Source organism: Bacillus rossius (assembly GCF_032445375.1).
Source record: "Bacillus rossius redtenbacheri isolate Brsri chromosome 9 unlocalized genomic scaffold, Brsri_v3 Brsri_v3_scf9_1, whole genome shotgun sequence".
Classification (NCBI taxonomy): domain Eukaryota; kingdom Metazoa; phylum Arthropoda; class Insecta; order Phasmatodea; family Bacillidae; genus Bacillus; species Bacillus rossius.
Window position 1 is genome coordinate 6741966 of NW_026962012.1, and position 18426 is coordinate 6760391.

Below are 18426 nucleotides of genomic sequence, written 5' to 3' on the forward strand. Positions count from 1 at the left end.
AAGAATGGCCATGCTTGTCATCTTCAAATGTTTTGGAACGCCACGCTTTTTGTAATGTATGCACGTGTGACTTTTCGATTGCGCATGGTGGAAGGGATGACTGAGGACGGCATATTGAATCAAAGAAACATGCAGAACATTTTAAAGCCGTGACGAGCAATAAATCTATATCATCGTTTTTCGCTAAATCTGAAGAAACGAAAGTAACAAACGCAGAGTTATTGTTTACAAGTTTTTTGGTTGAACACAATTTACCGATAGCAGTAGCCGATCATTCGGGTAATTTGTATAGAGCTATGTTTCCGGACTCAAAAATTGCACAGAAATACAGCTGTGCGAGAGCAAAAACATCTGCCTTAGTAGAGTATATAGCTGGTGAAACTAAATTGAAACTGTTGAATCTTTAGTAAGTGGACCATTTGCTTTAGTTACAGATGGGAGTACTGATTGTAATGCAGTGAAGATTTATCCATTAGTTGCTTCATTTTTAAATCAAACACAAGGTAAAATTTGCACTGTACTGTTATCCCTTGTTGAGAGTACTAAGACTAAGAATATTTCACAACTAGAAATGTTACACTTCAAAAATGAATTATCGAACAGTTATCAAAAGTTGCGTGAAAAAATGTTTGAGCGCTCGCCACTGAAATACCCCATTACATAAAACAAAACACAGACTGCAGGTCATTGAACGGGACGCTATAATGTAAAGTGACATATTTAAAATGTGTTTGTTATTTAACGAACTTCCGTATGTATATAATGAAGAAAATACAGCAGGGTGTTAAAATATGAGTAATCTCTTTCTATAATATTATATTTTTTCATCAAAAGTATGTTTTTTTGTAATTGTAAATATCAGGGAAATTTTGAATTTTTAATCAGGGAATATTTTTGGTGACTGTGAGTGGCCACCATGGTAGAGCACCCCTCAACCGTAATTCCCACAAACGGAACTCCCGATATCCGGAACTAATTTTCCAAAATAATTAAAAATTAAAAAACATTTCCAAAACATTTCCGCACTGGAACGAGGCGTTTTTGCTTTTGCCTGACTGTACATGTCTTGCAGGCGCGCGCGCGCGCGCACGTCTGTCAGAGAGCTAATTATAGCCAGTCTTTACCGCACATTGCGTAAATACACCGTTGGTTTTCGCGTCGGACTTGAATTACTATAAAAATGTTTGTGCTATAAGTAGTTTTTTGTTGCACTATGTCAAGTAAACAGAAAATTCCGGCCGGCCCGAGAGTATGTACACCGACTCCCACTATACTCGCTGACACACGTGATAGCGAGTAACATTTACTTCCGTGTGATGCTTTCAGTTTGTAGACAATAATTTAGTGTACAAATAAGTATTATGTACATATTTATACGTTAATATATGGTTAAACAGTCTACATTTACCTGTATTTCTCTATATCTGTGTTTTTAAACAAGATGCTTGAAGTGTTATTCTTGTGTATGTGAAATGTAAACTGCGTGGCAGTGACTATACACTCTCCAGGAAGTGTGAATCACTAGCACGTCAACACAGAAGTAACACAACACTGCAGCTGTAGTCCTACTCCCTCCCCCGAACTCTCTTCATCATCCTCTTCGCTCACGCACGTACCCTCCCACAGAGATAAGAAACACCCGCTTGCTAGCTTGCTAGAATGAAGGTAATTCAACCAGCCCGGAGTTTTACGACCTGGCATGGTCCTGTTACGTTTTGAAAACAGTACTACATATTTAACAGATAACAGATCTACATATTTTTTGTTGTATGGTTTTATAACTGTGGAAAATATTTACAGTACAACTTTGGCTATACATATAAGTTAATATGTGCAGCATGTACAGTGAAACCTCTTTAATACAAACCTGAAGGGACCTAAAATTTTGCAGTTTGTATTAACGAGGTTTGTATTAACAGGTGCATATGCTCACATTAATAATAATCAACAAAATCAAGTATTGATTTTTTACTCGAAAATTAGTCATATAGAGGATTAAAGAGGCTTGAAAAATTCATTGATTTTTTCTGCACTTTTTTAGTTGCATAAATGTCCTTTACTGCACTGCAAAGGTTGTCGAAGGAAGACAAGACATCAGTGTCTACATCACTAGCAGCCAGAACATTTTCCAAGACAATTATAGCTGAAGTGGACTTCACTCTAAGAATTTTTAAAAAATATTTCAACCTCAAAATTAGTGTCAGAAATATATCAGTTACTTGTCATTAAAATTAAATCAGCTGAAAAAAAAAATGGAAGTATTTTACTTAATTCAATTTACACTTGCAAAAAAAAAAACATACGCACAATAAATCTGCATGGAAATTAAAGTCTTTTTCAATATCCTGAAGTCTGAAATATGTTTACTCATGTCATCAAATGTAGAGCTGTACTGAAGAAGCCGATTTTGCCAATATTTAGTTGAATCGGCATTTCTGCCGACTTCCGATACGCTTGTTAATTTTCGGCCGATATTACTGAAAAACGAGAGAAGCTGCCATAACCTAAAAATCCACGATTACCCTTTTCGCTTTTCGTAGTAGTACTGCATTTTTTCAGATCGCATTATTTCTTCGCAACATGTGCCAAACGTACATATAAAAATTTAACATCCTATTTTTCAATAATGTTCTTTATTTTTAATATGTCATAAATAAATACATTACCGTCACGGTAAATATACATATCGGTTGTTACGGTAACTGTGTGGTAGCTATCGTGCTTCTGTAGTAATTATGGTATCGACAAAGAATCTTTAGTTCTTTTTATGGTAATTATTTAAGGATAACAATTGGGTTTGTACTGTAGTTATGGTACATCATCCAATTTCTTCGTAAGTTGTTGTTCATTTGTCTTTTCTTCATATTTACGTGCTCCATTACTTGGCTGCAGATTTAAGTTGATTTTTACTACTGTATACTATCGTTACTGTTTTTATGACGGTTTCTTTCTTAGAAATGGTTATTTCTGCAAAATCTTTATGGTTAAACGATCATCTATTATAATTTATAGTGACGGGACCACATATTTTGTACGATCAATGCGGACAAAACGATAATTCGAACATCGGTACAAGCGGACTTTTTTAACCTTAGTTGTATGGCAATTTTGCTGGGAGCGTAGAAAGTATACGATAAACACGGACAATCGATACATGCGAGTTCGATAGATAGAGGTTTGACTGTAGACCATTTACCGTACAAATTATTTGCCGTTAACAGAATTATAGTGAAGCTGCGTGCACGTGATTAAAGTGTGCGATTCTTGTTCTAAAATTTCATTCGGTTTATCCGATAATAAAACAATAGTACACTACGTGAGCGGACGTGAGGTTACTTCGTAATACATAATAACGAATATTTCGTATTAACCGTATTGATTGACATTAAATATGCTATCCTAGTCTGAAGGGGAATTAAAAGTTTTCGAATAAACGCGAACTTTGAAATAACCGGTATTTTATTAACGAGGTTTCACTGTAATGGCTTTTTTCTTTGCCTCCCTACCGCAACTCCCCTTACCCGGAATAGACCTCCCCCCAATGATTCCGGTTGACGGGTGCTCTACTGTAATACAAATTTGTAAATACATTGGAGCATGAGCGAAGAAATGGCACTCATCAGGAAAACAGACTATGAACAAAAATTTATTTAATTCATTACATGAATAAACTACTTAAGTGCTTTATTTTACTCCATTCAGACAATTCATTTTTTTTCCTGTTATTTTTTTTATGTGTTTAGTTGTTAACTATAGTTTTTAGGTTCTTAACATGTAAAATTATAACAATTATATCAATGTTAACACCTCCATATTGTCAGACTTTTTTGCTTATTCAATGTTCTGCCAGCCCGTCTATGAAAGATAAAGAAGACCCTACATAATGATTCTTCTCTTGATACCTGATAAGTTAGAAACTTTGTAGGTTGCAGTGTGTGTTTCTGCCAGAGATTTAATGTGGATAAAACAATTCAAATCTCAATAAAGTAATTAGAAAATAAATAAAATACAAATAAACCAGAAAAAATATATAGGGGTGATAAAATAAAACAAATTATTTACCTAATAGTAAATGATACAGGACTGTGGGGCCTAACATCAAACAGTTATTGCCAAAAGAACTATCAACAAAATGGTTTTGTGGCCGATGAAGTTATAAAATCTCGGCTAACAATTTCATTGCATTTTTGTTCTTTCATTAAGAACTAGTGTATTTAAACACGTTCCGTGTCAAGTTGCTTCTTGTCTTTCAATCATTTTAAGAAGTGTGCATTTGTATTTGTGCATACAGTAGAACCCTGTTATAATGTTCCTGCATATAATGTTTTCCTGCGTATAATATTTCCCCCATAAGGACAATGTATTTATTTCCTGCTTATAACGTTCATAAATAGTGTAATTTCCTGCTTATAAAGTTTTCTTTCTAACATTCAATAAATGGGGGAAAAAATGTTTTAAAACCAAATTATTCCAACATTTACGATAAAAAGGTTCTCACTCTTAATGTTGTCATCATGAATCGTGAGACAATTTTACAAAAAAATGTGGCAGTGTATCTTTAAAGACAAACAAAATTTAACCAGGGAACAAGACGAAGTTGAAAAATTGTTGGCTTGTTTCAGAAAATTCATGTATCAAGTATACTATCTTTGGTTAGAACATTAAAGTTGTTTACATAGCTTGGTGAGTCCATTGGTACAAAGCTCGAACATTGTTAAGTGCTAAATTGAGATTTCCTGCTTATAATGTTTTTTTCTTGTGCTCCGTTGAAAAACATCATAACAGGGTTCTACTGTATGCGACCATCACGGCCAGTGACGGGCCCGAGTGCAGGAGACGAGAGTGGGCATGTGGTTCCAGCCGGGGGCCTGCGGCGCGACGACTCGTCCATCGACAGCCTGGAGCGGGAGCTGATGGAGCCGTGCCCGCCCCCGCGCAAGGACAAGATGTCGCTGAGCCGCGACTCGGGCCTCACCATGTCAGACTCCTTCACGCCCGACGAGGAGGAGAGCGGGTCCACCAGCTCGGGCTCGGGCCGGGCCCTGTACCCGCCCCCTCAGCCGGCCCGCTACGAGCACGGCCAGGTGCGTGTCTTCACTCGTGCCTCCTGATGGATCACTTCATTTGAGGCGAGAGCTTGCATTCCCAAATATCCCTGTCCTGCTCTTTTCCTAGTCCGTTTAAGTAAAAACCATATCAATATGAAAGAGATCTAAATTTCAGCAATATTGGAAACATTTGTACAGAACCAAAGCAACTGTAAATAAGCTTACACAGTTTGAAATATTTTGTAAAAATTAAAAGTTTTCTCTAGTTTGTATGGATTGTTGTTCTGTTTGCTTACGTTATTTGTGCACATGTTTACAAACAGGAAACTATTAAGCAGTAATAGTGTTCTTTTTATACAGCTGTATATCTTTTACCTTAATTTAATAAACAAATTATTTCACTGCGTATCTGACTACCAGTGAAAATAATGGATAATTTCTTTATCGTGGTAAGTCACTTAAAATGTGTGCGTAAAGGTAAAAAACAATACAAATTGAGAGAATGTTAAAAAACTGCAACTAAACCATTCAATGTTCTTCTGTTATGTTCTTTAGTTCACAAGATGATGATAAAAAGTACAGCCAAATATATTTTTAATACACTATCTAGAGCCAAGGTTTTACTGTATTTACTCGCATATAGGTCGCCATCGCACATAGGTCGCACCCATAATTTGAGGTCTTGAATTTGGTATTTAAGATTCCCCCCATATTGGTAGCACTGGTAATTTAATGACGCAAATGGTCGGCGCGCCGTGCACGAAAGAGTTAACGGGTACTGTAAAACTCCGCTACTACGAGAGCTGATAATGGTGTGATAAATTGTTGTAACAAGTACTCGTAATAACCCAATATAGAAAATTGAAGTCAAGTTAGATTCCAGACTTCTTAAAATGTCTTAATTGTAGACTATAACTCGAAAACAGTGCTTTGTATTGAAAAAATGCACTGAATAAAAATTGTAGTAAATTTAATTACGAACAAAAAAGGCCTGTTATGATTTTTTATATCTACAGCGGTTTTCGTTATGGGTTCCGATAAATACTTCGCTAAGTGAATTCACGTCACGCGATTCCAGCTATGCTAGCCGGCTGGTTGTTATTTTCGTTCAAAACGTGGCGAAGGAACTTGTGTGGATCAGGTAGAAAACATTCGGCTATAAACGAAAGATATATGAACAATGCTATCCTGAAATGCTGTGACATGCTTTTGGAGTAGATAATCACAGCGACAGACCGACAATATGCGCTCCCACACTTGCCGTCAGCGATGTTTATTTTGACAGCTCAAGCAATTATCTTTTCCACGACCCTTCACATCGTAAAAAAAAAGAAGAAAAAAAAATGTTTGAATGCAGATGGAAAAGTAACTATGCAGTAAAATAAATATATTTACGGCCAGCTAAATTTTTCTATTCAATAAAATTCGAGGTATTAGTGATTTTATAGCAGAAACTGCTGTGTGACTAATAAACAAATTGTATCATAATAACTTAAACTTATTAACGGCGAAGGACAGTCGTATAAGCCCATAAAAATATTTATTTTACCGAGAATGGACAATACAACCTGGCTTTTACCGCACGCGGTGTCGGATGGGAGGAGGATGCTGACAGTTTCTCACGCAGAAGGTTGAAATAAGGGAGGGAATGTGTTAAAATGTTAGTTGGAAAAGGGGGGAGGGTGTTTTTACATGGTTTGTGGTTCTGGGAGGGATGAGCCTGGAAGAATTAGCAGGGGATGGGAGAGGTAAGCGTCGCGTCACGTCACGTCACGTATGACGTCAAGCCGATGCTACCGCCAGCCTGGCCGGACGAGTTTCTTATGCTCTCGCAGAAGCTACCACAGTGGCTTTTCGTGCGATAGTGGACGCGCCGAGCTCGTCTAGACACTGCCGCGTGGACAGTCTATAGAGGGGTGGTATCTATTTTTAGCCGTCTTTTGTATGCCTGCCTGCTTACAGTACAGCTCTCGCCAAGATAAACGTGAACACATAGCGCCTAACAAAGTGTAACAGACTTGTTTTTCAGCCGATTTTACTCAAAATTTCGACTTTCTCTGCTCAAAATTTTCACGGTTTTTCAAAAAACGGTCGTATAAACGGAATGGACGCATCAGAGGGGAGTCGCATCGGCGGAATTCTACTATATTGCAAAAAAAAATTCCTCAAAAATTAAAAATTTTTTTCTTCACATATAGGTCGCACTTGATTTTTCCCCCATCAAATCTGGTAAAATTGCCGCGACCTATATGCGAGTAAATACGGTATATGGTTTTTACTTGGACAAGTTTCGTTATCCTAAGTCTACATAACTTAGCAGTGGGAAAAGAAAATACTATGTGGTTTGTTTCTGTTGCCAACTTTTCTTCAAATTGAAAATTTTGTATTTCTTTCCTCTAGTTAGAAAACTAATTAACCTTTTTGGATGGCAATTTGAGCGAAATTTCTATAATAAAACAAGCTATATTTGTAACATTAATGCATTAGATTTTTTTTTTCAAGATTCTTTGTGGTATATCTCCAATAATCATTCCATGTGTCTAGACAAACCATGAGGTTTGGTTAGGCATTAGCTGTGTCACTTTATTAAATTTGTGAACATCTTAGATTTTTTTTTGAGTGAGTTCTGGTTTCAAAACTTTTTTTTTGTTTTAGGTAACGTCATCGTATTCAGTACCGGCTGCTACATCCACCCCCAACTGCCACCAAACAAGAGAGCAGACACTCCCGGGGATCGCGGGCGCACCCACGACGCGAGAATACGTGCGTGTGTACGGGGGATGGGAGGAACGTGTGCAAGAGTGTTGCCGCAACATGTCGTCGGACGACTCAGTGTATGCCCGTCCCCAAAATGGGCAGGGAGCCATCAACTCCAACTTCCAGCGACAGGACTGGTTCAGGCAGCGGTCGCACCTCAAGAGACTTAACAGTGGGGGCACGAGCAGTGGTTCGAGTTCCAAGTCCAGCCACCACACGTCTGGGTCCAGTAGCGGCAGTGCTTCCTCCGGGGTGGGGGGTCTCCATCAGCACTCCTACCGGAGCTCGGGTCCGTCCGGCCTCATGAGGCGGAGTGCTTCCGAGGAGTCCTTGCTTAACAGTGTTAATGAACTTCATTCCTATGATGACGAAGATGGTGTTGGTGTAAAAAAACCAGCCCTTCATAGAAAGGGCAAGGCCCCTCTGCCTCCACCCCCAACAAACGCCACGTCTTTGTTGGAAGTCCGGGACAACTACACATGCTACAAGCCTGCAACACCCATCAGCAGATCAAAATCGGCCCACCATCTCCACATGGATTTGGATGTTCCAAATCCGTATGCAAAGAAGGACGTCAATTTCTCCAGACAGGACACGGACGTTTTGGGGGATAACTCCGGACACGTCGTTCGGCCGCACAGGAGCGGCCATCGGAAGGCTGCTCGTTCATCGACGGACGATTGGTCCCGCTCCCGCTCGACCCCGCACATTGCGACCGCGATGCTGGAGGAAGTCGATCGTTCGTACGACTCCAGCACTTTGTCTGATGATGACTCCACGCCTCACGTATCGCGCTCCAACTCGAGAGGGAAGGACTGTGCTGCGGCCAATTCAGCGTGGGAGAGTGCTTACGGGACGGCACAGACGGAACTGTTGGTACACGCCGCTCCAGTAAACATAGAGGAGAGCTGCAGCGATTCGGACCCGTCACCCCACGTGTCTGGGATCCCCGCAGCTCCCACGACCCCGGCTCACCACAGGAAGTTGGGAACGATAGTACCGCCGTCTTTCGCACAAGACACTTCGGCTCCTCCGCTGCCGCCGAAAAGGAGCTCGGCCGAGGTCAAGCTTCGTCACCTTCCCCCGGTGCACGTCGACGCCCCGCCTCGAACACAGGCGACTCGGCCACAGAGCTCCTATATTTCTGGCGAGGAAACCATGGCGTGGGAAAGTTCCGACACTCAAACACCTCGAAAACCACCGGAGAGGCGTGGCCGGCACAGGCAAAGGGGTTCCAACCCCAGGTCTTCGCAACGTTCAAAGTCGCTGCCACCACCACCGGGCGAAAGTGTAACGGCAGAGGACGAAGATAAGCCTTCAGAGGAAAGAAATCACCCACAGAATCTCCACGGAGAGATTTCCTGGAGTGTATCTCAGCTCCGATCACTGTTCACAACCAGCGGCGGACGACCACCTCCCTACCGCCCGCCTCCCAGTGTGATACCCAGTTACAGGGCCCCGATAACATCCTACCACTTGGGCAACAGCCAGTCTGAGAGGTATGTTGTTTCCAGGCGTCTGCTCCTGGACTCTGGCCCACGACTGCGTGTGGATTCCACAGAGGAAGAAGAGTCATATGTTTAAGGCATTGTCTCTCATTATATTGCCCAGTCATGTGGTTACCACAAAATGTATTTCCCAGAGTTTTCATTGTGTTATTGTGAGTCTGGTTAATACATGTGGCCACGTTTTCTGGTGGGTTTTATAGCCAAGTACCTGAATAGACAGTGTAGTTGACTTACGTATGTGCATGACAATTTATTTGCAAAGTATATATTATTACCATAAACAGTGAGAAATGTCTATAAAGGTTATGTTTTACAGTGTTCCATTTTTGTAAATTTTAGCCTGTGTACAGATGCAGTATTGTGTTAGCACAATATTTTGATAGTCAATCATTGCCATATTGTAGATAGCATGAAATCTTCAGTTTGATTTGAGACAAGTTGCTTCCATTTGAAATACCTAGTCTATGTTGATTAGTATTTTATCATGTTTATTTGATTTGCTCCATGCATACAGAAATATTTTTGAACAGAAGAATATTAGCAAAAAGTAATTTTTTAATTAATTATAATATGAGAATGCTCAACTTCAATTAACACCTTGATTATTCTAGTATTTTATGTTATTTTCACCATCTGATATTAAATTAATAGATTGGTTTATCATTTAGGAGCTTGTAAAATTAATTAAAAATAATGATGTTTTAACATTGTAACAAAAGTGTATATATGTATATACATTCTTGCTGTGTCATGTTGCATTATTTGCTCAGACTCATCCATGAGAACAAATGTTTGTTTTCATTGTCTCTTCAGTGAGTTACCACAAAACTTGTACCAATTGGATAATAATTTCATGCCACATGTAAATTGTTATAAATTTATAAAGATTGCTGCTCATATATTTGATGAACCATGAGAAGCATATGACTGACTTTTTACTTGATAGTGTATCATACAGCTGATATTTTTTCCATCGGAAAGTTTGAATTAATAATGGTTATTTATGTGGATGTAATCTCATGGACGAAGGATAGATATGTGTATGGACAGTAGTTTATAATCCTTAACAAAATGACATTGTGCAAGGTGTTTGACTTTAGGTTACATTTAACCTAGAAGTAATTTTGTATGAAATTATTTTAATAAAGAAAATGACTTTTTACTTAATAGTATTGTTTAAGATTCCTCCAGTCATCTCAGGCTCACGCAGATAATGCTGAATGGGAGGTGGCAACATTGTGAAGCCACCAGCATTGCAGCTAAGAATCAGGGTGTCTACAAGTCACGAAAGTAACGAATTTTGATGCGCGGTCACAAAGTCACTAAAAAGTCACAGAATTCGGTACAAGCTCACAAAATTTTTTTCTATTGACGTATTTTCAAGTGTATTTATTGGACACTAAGTAACTGTGTCTACAATAGTCCGAACCTGTGCGTGGTCCGTGTCCTTATCTGAATGCGAGCGACGTCACATTGTCTCACCGAAAGCTGCCCTGTCCACAATTGCGATGTCCGATGTCCGAATGTATTGATTTCTAAAGTTGTCACCAGAGCGCAGTAAATGTGCCAAACCAAATGTTTTTGTTTGTTTTGATGTTTTGTAGTTTGAGATTGAACTTATGGTTATGAGAGTTGTGGGAGTTCAATATTATATATTTATTCAGTAAGGCAAAGTAGCTCTTCTTGACTTGCAACACCTTCCATTTCTTCAATAACAAAAACAAACACGTTTTCAAACGGGAACCGGAAATTCAAATATTGTGAATGTTATGTTCTTTTTCTGTGTCCGAAGTACACAGGTAGGGATAAAAAGTTCTAATTGACGAATGTCTTGGGACCAGGTAGGTTCGGACCTTCGCCCACTTGACGCTTGATGTCAGAGGGTCACGTGGACCAATCAGCGACGAGTGTCCTTCGGACACAGTTTAGGACATTGCTATTGTAGACGGGCCTTAATAGGCACAGCTGTATTTTTCTTTAGTATGGTTTGGCCTGCAATAGAAGAACAAAGTGCTGAAATAAGATACCATGAAATGCAGTGGTGAAATACAATGCTATGCCAAGCTGATTGTCATGCTATGTTCGTTTTCGTTGTTTTGTTTTTTTAGGAGACAGGCTGTACGAGTCTAGCATTGCCTGACGTATGAAAAGTCTCATATTTGTACGAGGATTCAGAGGTTTTCAAACAATAGATGTTACAGTATACTACCGTATTTATAATCATCGCCAGCGCATAATTGTAGCACACTAATTTATTGACGGCGACTGAGGTGCGATCGGAACAGCCGTAAACACAATGGAACAGCCTGCTTTCATGTGGCGTGGCCGTGATGGAGGAAGGAATGTGAGTGCAGGCTATCAAATATAGTTTACATGGAACCAGGCAGAGTGCGCGCGCTGAATGCAATCGGTGACCTATCAATATCCGTACTTGACTACGTGCGCGCACTCTATTCAGGCATCAACATAACCAAACACAGAGGCGACGGAAAAAATGATTGAAAATTTAACTGAAAAAGAATTTACACATCAGAAAACTTTTTATTCATGTTAATTAAATAAATAAATGGTAATTTCTTAAAAAATAATTTATTCCAACATAAAATTAAGACAGTACGGAGAAAATGGCGGGATTGAAATGTTCTATAACATTTAATGGGAAATCTTTGTGTGAGAACGTCATAAACAATTTTTACATAACTTTTTTTTTAATTTTTACTCAATGGTCGCACTTAACATTTTTTCATATAATTTGGTAAAGTTGATGCGACAATTGTGCGAGTAAATACTGTACTTACAACTTGTTACGATAACGATGCTTTCCGCCTCCACATCCATATAAGTATAGTAAATACACAATCTTCTAATTAGGATAACATGTCATTTTAAATTTTGGTGGTCATTGGTAGTTTTTAGGCATAATTGTTATTCCTAATGTGTCATTTTTTTGTAAGAGTGTCAATTAGTTTAGTCAAAAGTACAAAGTAAAAAAAAATCCGAAAAAAAAATGTTACCATTTAGGTCAGTTAAAGTCACTGAAAAGGTCACTAAAATTGATTTTGTCACTTCTGTAGACACCCTGAGAAAATACATTTTGGTCTTGGGACACAACCTAAAAATATATCCCATTTAAGGGTATAAATATTTAAAATTGGCTTTGTATTGACTTGTATAAAGATTTATTCATGTAACAGCAATTGGAAAACTTAGGTGTGATTATGGGCTACACTTTAATAAAAGTCAATTTTCATTCAATTCTGCAATTGAAACAAGAGGTACCAGTATAAAATAATATGCATGGTTTAGTTAGAATAAAAGTTTATTAATTTAAATTACTTGACTCTCTTTTCAATTGCATTAACAGAGCAAAATTAAAAATAAACACCTACCACAACCAGAACAATGAAATTTTAAAGATAACCAACCACTCTTCAGGTTGTTTTAAAAATTAATTTATAATTAATATTTTCCCCTCTGTATTTAAGTCTCACTGCCAACTTTCCTTGTAAATTTTTATTTTCAATATTGTGTTTCTTTAAATTCCCACCCATTCTTTTTCATATCAAAGACACACAAGTCACAGTACAATTCACGCTCCACGCAAAAACAAAGCCTTCAAAATGGACAGTAATGTGTTGAACTTCACTACACATAAAGTAAGTGAGACTACCGCGATAGACTTGAGCCCGAGTGTTGAAGGGAGGGGTAGTCCAGCAAGCCTTGTCAGCAGAGTCCACTGAGTGAGTGAAGGTGGGAAGGTAAGTGGAGGGGCCTCAACAACACTTTGTGGTCCTGCACTGTAACACATCACTGTATGCCCATAGTTTTAAAACTGTGTTGCATCTGCAGTCATATATGGTAAGTGAAAAGAGGAACACCCTTGGGTGAAGTAATAAACACAATGATCAAAAGTGGCATAGACCCTCCTCAACTGTCGTTATGGTCAAAACCTAGAGAATCGCGAAAATAAATGCAGTGACTGACTTCACTTATCAGGACATCTGGCAATTAAGATAGCTAATTTTAGCAAGTAGGCTGCACGAAATAATTGTTTTATCATTACAATGAATTGGTAATTATCAGGTTAAAATGATGTCTCAGAATATCATATAGAATTAAAACAGAAAAGTAAAAACTTGATAATAGTTATTCAATAAACCTGACAAGAACATGTGATGTTGCAAAGCTGTTAAACGGAAATAAATGCCTGAGAAAACAGTAGTTCAAGACTGGAGCAACGTGAAATAAAACTATGAAAGTCTTCTTGAAAGAAAACTAAAATGGAGTGGATTCTTACTTGTTATTTATTGAAGTTTCTTTACAAGCAGCGTTACCAATCGTGGAGCTAACTGGCTGGAGTGCACGCACCACGTATACTTGTAACAGTCACTGAGAGACTTCCTCCGTCCGCGCGCTCGCATCAGCGCTTGGAACGCCCGTTTCTTCCACCCTGCCATCGACTCCGCTCCTCTCCTCCACGCTCATCGACAGCCCGGCCAGTCGCTCGTGGAACGTTCGGCTGTGCACCTACGTAGGAGACAGTTCCTTTCAGTCTACATTACAATTACTGTACAGGCCAGTTCTACTTTTATTCATACGCCGCTGCCTTAGAAAACTTACATGTCCTTTATAAGATAGCTCCGCACAAAAACACTCACTTCTGCCGATTGCTACTCACAGTCCTGTGCCTTCACAAAATAATAGCCCTAGCGACCTATTCGTTTAGGTACGGAGAAACGCGGGAAACAATGTCCCGTGGACCAACGGACCACCCTGCCTGGGCCCACCATCTGGGGCCAAATCTCTAAATGAACAGTCCAAATGATGAAAAACAAAAGGTTCAAACTTAATTGCTGCACGGCTCCGACACCCAGACGTGAAATTATCTGCTGCAAGCTCTCATCAAAATGTTATTTGATAGCAGCCGAATGGCGCAACCTGTTGGGACGGCACTCCACACAGACTAAATCGGCTATGTGACAGCCGGCCACCACACAGGGAACAAGCAGTTAGGTGACCTCAACAACCAATCACAGCACAACACAGCAAAAAACACAACAGAATACCAATTTCCTAACCCTTGCAATGAGGCTTTTCCTGCAAGAAATAAAACATGAAAAATTACAGTCTTTTATGATTGGTTGATACAACAATGTGGTAAATTTACCATCTCCTGTGAGAGAGATTTCCCATCATAAGAATTACATACAGGATGCACACGAAGGTGTCTGTACGGGGGGGGGGGGGGGGGGGGGGGGGAATTGGTTGTCTGTAAAGTCGGTTTACGGACGATAGTTTAACGTGACGACGTCATAACAAAACATTGATGAAATGATTGATCCAGAAGAAAAGGAAATATCATATTCGGCCTGAGACTGAGCCGTAATAGGTTTTTGCAACCAAACTAGTTAGGCATTAAAAATATTATATTCTTTGAGGAAGAAATTTTTTTTTAATTTTTCTATCTTTTGTATGATAAAATCTATCTCTGCATACTTTTAATAAAATTGAATCATTTTAATGGAATTATCACTATTTTGTATGGATACAATGGAGTGAAATGAAATATACAATTTAATTAATAAATTTACTTTTAATTGCATTCATTAATTCAAAAATATTTGTTACTTTTGAAATGTTGCGTGCGCCGTATTTATTTTTACAAGTACAAAAAAAAAATTTCGCAGCTGCCGAGATTCGAACGGACAACCTTTGAATTGGAAGTTAGTGACGCTGACCGCACGCCCACGAAGCCATACTTCACAAATGTAATAGTTTCAGATGTTATGTACATATTTATAAAAATTTTGTTCACGGTAGGGGAATAATATTATTTCGTTTTTATAACACGATTTTATAACAAATACATATCCCAAATACACCAAACTTATTTATAATGTGTTACAATATTTTTTAAAACATTGTGCAAAAGATCCCGGGTGTAATTTGAATTATTATGTGTAACTGTACAACACCATTGTTGGTTCAAAACGTATTTGAATATTCAACATTACTTTTGAATAACCGTACCGATTGTGCTGAAAATCAGTGGACGATCGTTAAATTACATAATATTAATAATTCAAACGACGAAAATATGATTCAAAAGTCAAATCAATGGTTGTTCCAATCGAGTGGAAGAGAGATGCCACGCATGCGTACAATGAGCAAACAGGACACATCCGTAGTGGGACATCCGTAGTGGGACACTTTTTCGTGCGTGCAGCCGGCATTCATCAATTTTTTAGATGTCACGTCAAAAAAGTCTATAAAAATGACTGCCTTGGCACACAGTCTCTCATACTTCCTTTTACTAACACAATACATAATGTTCCACTAACATGATTACAGCTTTTAAATAGATCCAAACATAAAATACTTGCATCAAAACCATAAAATGAATAAAATACTGAGAAAAAAAAGTATATACACAACAATAACTTAGCAAACAACGTGAGAACCAGTAAAATCATAGTTAAATGGCTTTTCTGAATAAAATAGTTAAATATAAAAATTACTTACAATAATATTTAAAAAAAATACAAGTATTAAAACTAAATTACTCTGATCTTGTACCATAAAATCAACTGATATACTATCCCACTGGAACATATAATGGTATAAAAATACTCTGCAAAGCTGGGAAGGGCAGAGGTCTGCAGCGTTACAATCTAAACTTTATCATTATAAAATATTACTGTAATCATAGTAATCAAACAAAAAATTTCTAACCTTAAGTGTTTCATCTGAGACAAACTTCCTCGGGCATTTTGGACACGTTATGTAGCCAGCCTGTTTCTTGTGGGTTTTGAGGTGTGAACTCAAATAGCTATTCAAAGCAAATGACTTGAAGCAAAGATTACACTCATATTTCTTCTCCCCTGGAGACAAAACAATTGTTTTTTAATATCGTAATAAATCAATTTGTCCCAGTTAAAATGTTTCTGTCCAAGGGGGGGTACTGGCCAAAAATGGCCAAGTTTTCTTAATATTTCACATTGACGCCACATATCACCTCAAAATTGATCCACACATGCCACTTACAATTAAAAAACATAACTAAACAGACCAATTTAACACTACCAAATAATCACAACAGGGGTGCACCATTTCAAACATGCAGAAATTCTAAACGGTTGATACAGTTTTATCAGTGAATTATTATCACTATCTGCAAAATAAAGTGAACTAAATACAGTTCAATAATCTAAATACTGGGAAATATATATATAAAATAAAAGCATTTATTCTATGTTAAAATATGACGATCTGAAGTATTGAAAATAAGGACTAATTTTCCTTAAAATACTATTTCTGTATTTTTAATTGATGGTGCTTGGATTTCGCAAAACATATTTCAACTAGCCGTTTTATAACTAGAGTACGTATTCAGTTGTGTTTGCTGAAACTATATAGGTACTATCGAAACCTGCATTCAGCAGTCTGGGTTTTATCATTCATTACCCCATAATTACAGCCTTGTGCAACTCTTGTCTGCATGTACAACAGTATGGGCAATGGGCATGTTGAATAGGTTCCAATTTCCTCTGCACATGCTAAGGAACCGCAATGCCCTTGTGTTCCTTCGTCTCATGGTAGTACTGTTGCCTTGCTGCTCAATTCTTTCCAAACCTGGTATTTGTGGGTGAAGTTTTTCTGCTCTACTTTATTTTTACAAGACTGAAGGGCATTTGCGTGGATTCAAAGACATTTTTTGGTTCACAGTATTGGTTTGGTTAACCTAGGTTTACAATACACACATTGCAAATCCTGCTAAAATAATCATTAAAAATCAAAAATTTTACAAAAGAATGATACTGTTTTTTTTTGTAAAAATTTTTTTTCCAAGCAATTATGACTAAGAAAATTCCAAACACTTCTATTAAATTCAAATAATTTAAGTTTCCCTTACCAGTCGAAACTAAAATAAATTTTAAAAAATATATATCAAATTTTTTAAACAGCATTGGAAATCTCATTAGAATATAATGATAAGAATGGACAGTCAAACCCTCAAATACATACCATGAAGAAAAAGAAATTTAAAAATTCAAACATTAACACCTGCATAGATGAAAAGGACTCAATACTCTGGGAATGTTTCTTAAATACTTCAGGGAAACTTTTTTTACAAAAATAAAAATTGTTTACATCCTAATGTAAATATGCTTTACATATCTGTCCCTTAACATTTATTCACAAGAAAAAGCAATTTATAAAAATTTAACGGAAGATTTTTTAGCCATTACATGTCGCATATCACCTTAGATCAAGAATAAATAATGGAATTAACTGTTACAGACTCTCATAACTACAGAGACCCTAGACAAGGAGTGCAGAATAATTACAAACGAGATGAACAATTGAATTTACTACAAAAAAGCACAACTTGCTGCCTCACCAGAATGAAGAATCAGATGTTGCTGTAACTTCGACTTTAACACAAAGCGTTTCTCACAAGTTGAGCAGGCAAACTCTGGCAGCTTTTGTTTGTCAGTCGAATGGGTTGGCATGTGGATGGACTTCAAGTGATCTAATCGACTGAATGCCTTGTCGCACATAGAACATTTATACCTGAAATGAGAAATGTAGCTGAAAATGGATAACTGATATAATATTGTGGTTGAGAACTTAAGGTTGTTTGGGATAACAAAACATGATGAATGGGACGAAAAAATTCTAGACAAAAAATGAAGGACTGGAGAGTACTCAAGAATGAGGTCAAAACTGCAATATAACCATTATGGCCAGAGAAAAGAAGAAATGCCCATAATACATCTGCAAGATGGTGTTCGCTGCTGCTAATACTGTTCAGCTCATGAGGAGCCAAACCTACACCTGCGTGCTTCAGACTATTTTGAATTTGTAAATAAATGGGTTGGATGCAAATTATATGGGATTTATTAATTATGGATTTATATTGCAAGTCAAATTATACCATGCCGTAACACAACTGGAACTGAACGTAAGGGTTTCCCGACTGGCCATGCCCAGCAGACATAGGTACGTATAAGCCTTAATGACTGACGAGTTCTACTGAAGAAACTCCAAGTGCGCATTTCGGCATTCCGCATTCCGGCATTTTATTCTTAAACTGCATGCATTCCAGAAAA

General features: G+C 37.9%; 2 protein-coding genes across 19 annotated transcripts in view; one reads left to right on the forward strand and one right to left on the reverse strand.

Moving 5' to 3' along the window:
* Window positions 1-10475, forward strand: part of LOC134542613 (rho GTPase-activating protein 20-like) — a 927095-nt gene extending 916620 nt beyond the window's left edge. For all 6 annotated transcript variants that reach the window (XM_063386995.1, XM_063387000.1, XM_063386996.1 and 3 more), the window contains 2 exons: window positions 4861-5084; window positions 7704-10475. In XM_063386995.1, the coding sequence (XP_063243065.1) occupies window positions 4861-5084; window positions 7704-9389 (1910 nt within the window). In that variant the 3' untranslated portion in view covers window positions 9390-10475. The remainder of the gene's footprint in view (window positions 1-4860; window positions 5085-7703) is intronic.
* A 3123-nt stretch (window positions 10476-13598) lies between these two features.
* Window positions 13599-18426, reverse strand: part of LOC134542615 (zinc finger protein 431-like) — a 45530-nt gene continuing 40702 nt past the window's right edge. For 11 of the 13 annotated variants that reach the window (XM_063387004.1, XM_063387008.1, XM_063387010.1 and 8 more), the window contains 3 exons: window positions 17715-17887; window positions 16046-16194; window positions 13599-13840 (listed from right to left, as the gene is read on the reverse strand). In XM_063387004.1, the coding sequence (XP_063243074.1) occupies window positions 13700-13840; window positions 16046-16194; window positions 17715-17887 (463 nt within the window). In that variant the 3' untranslated portion in view covers window positions 13599-13699. Of the gene's footprint in view, window positions 13841-16045; window positions 16195-17714; window positions 17888-18426 lie in introns of those variants that run through there. The other 2 variants (XM_063387012.1, XM_063387013.1) reach the window with 2 other exon arrangements.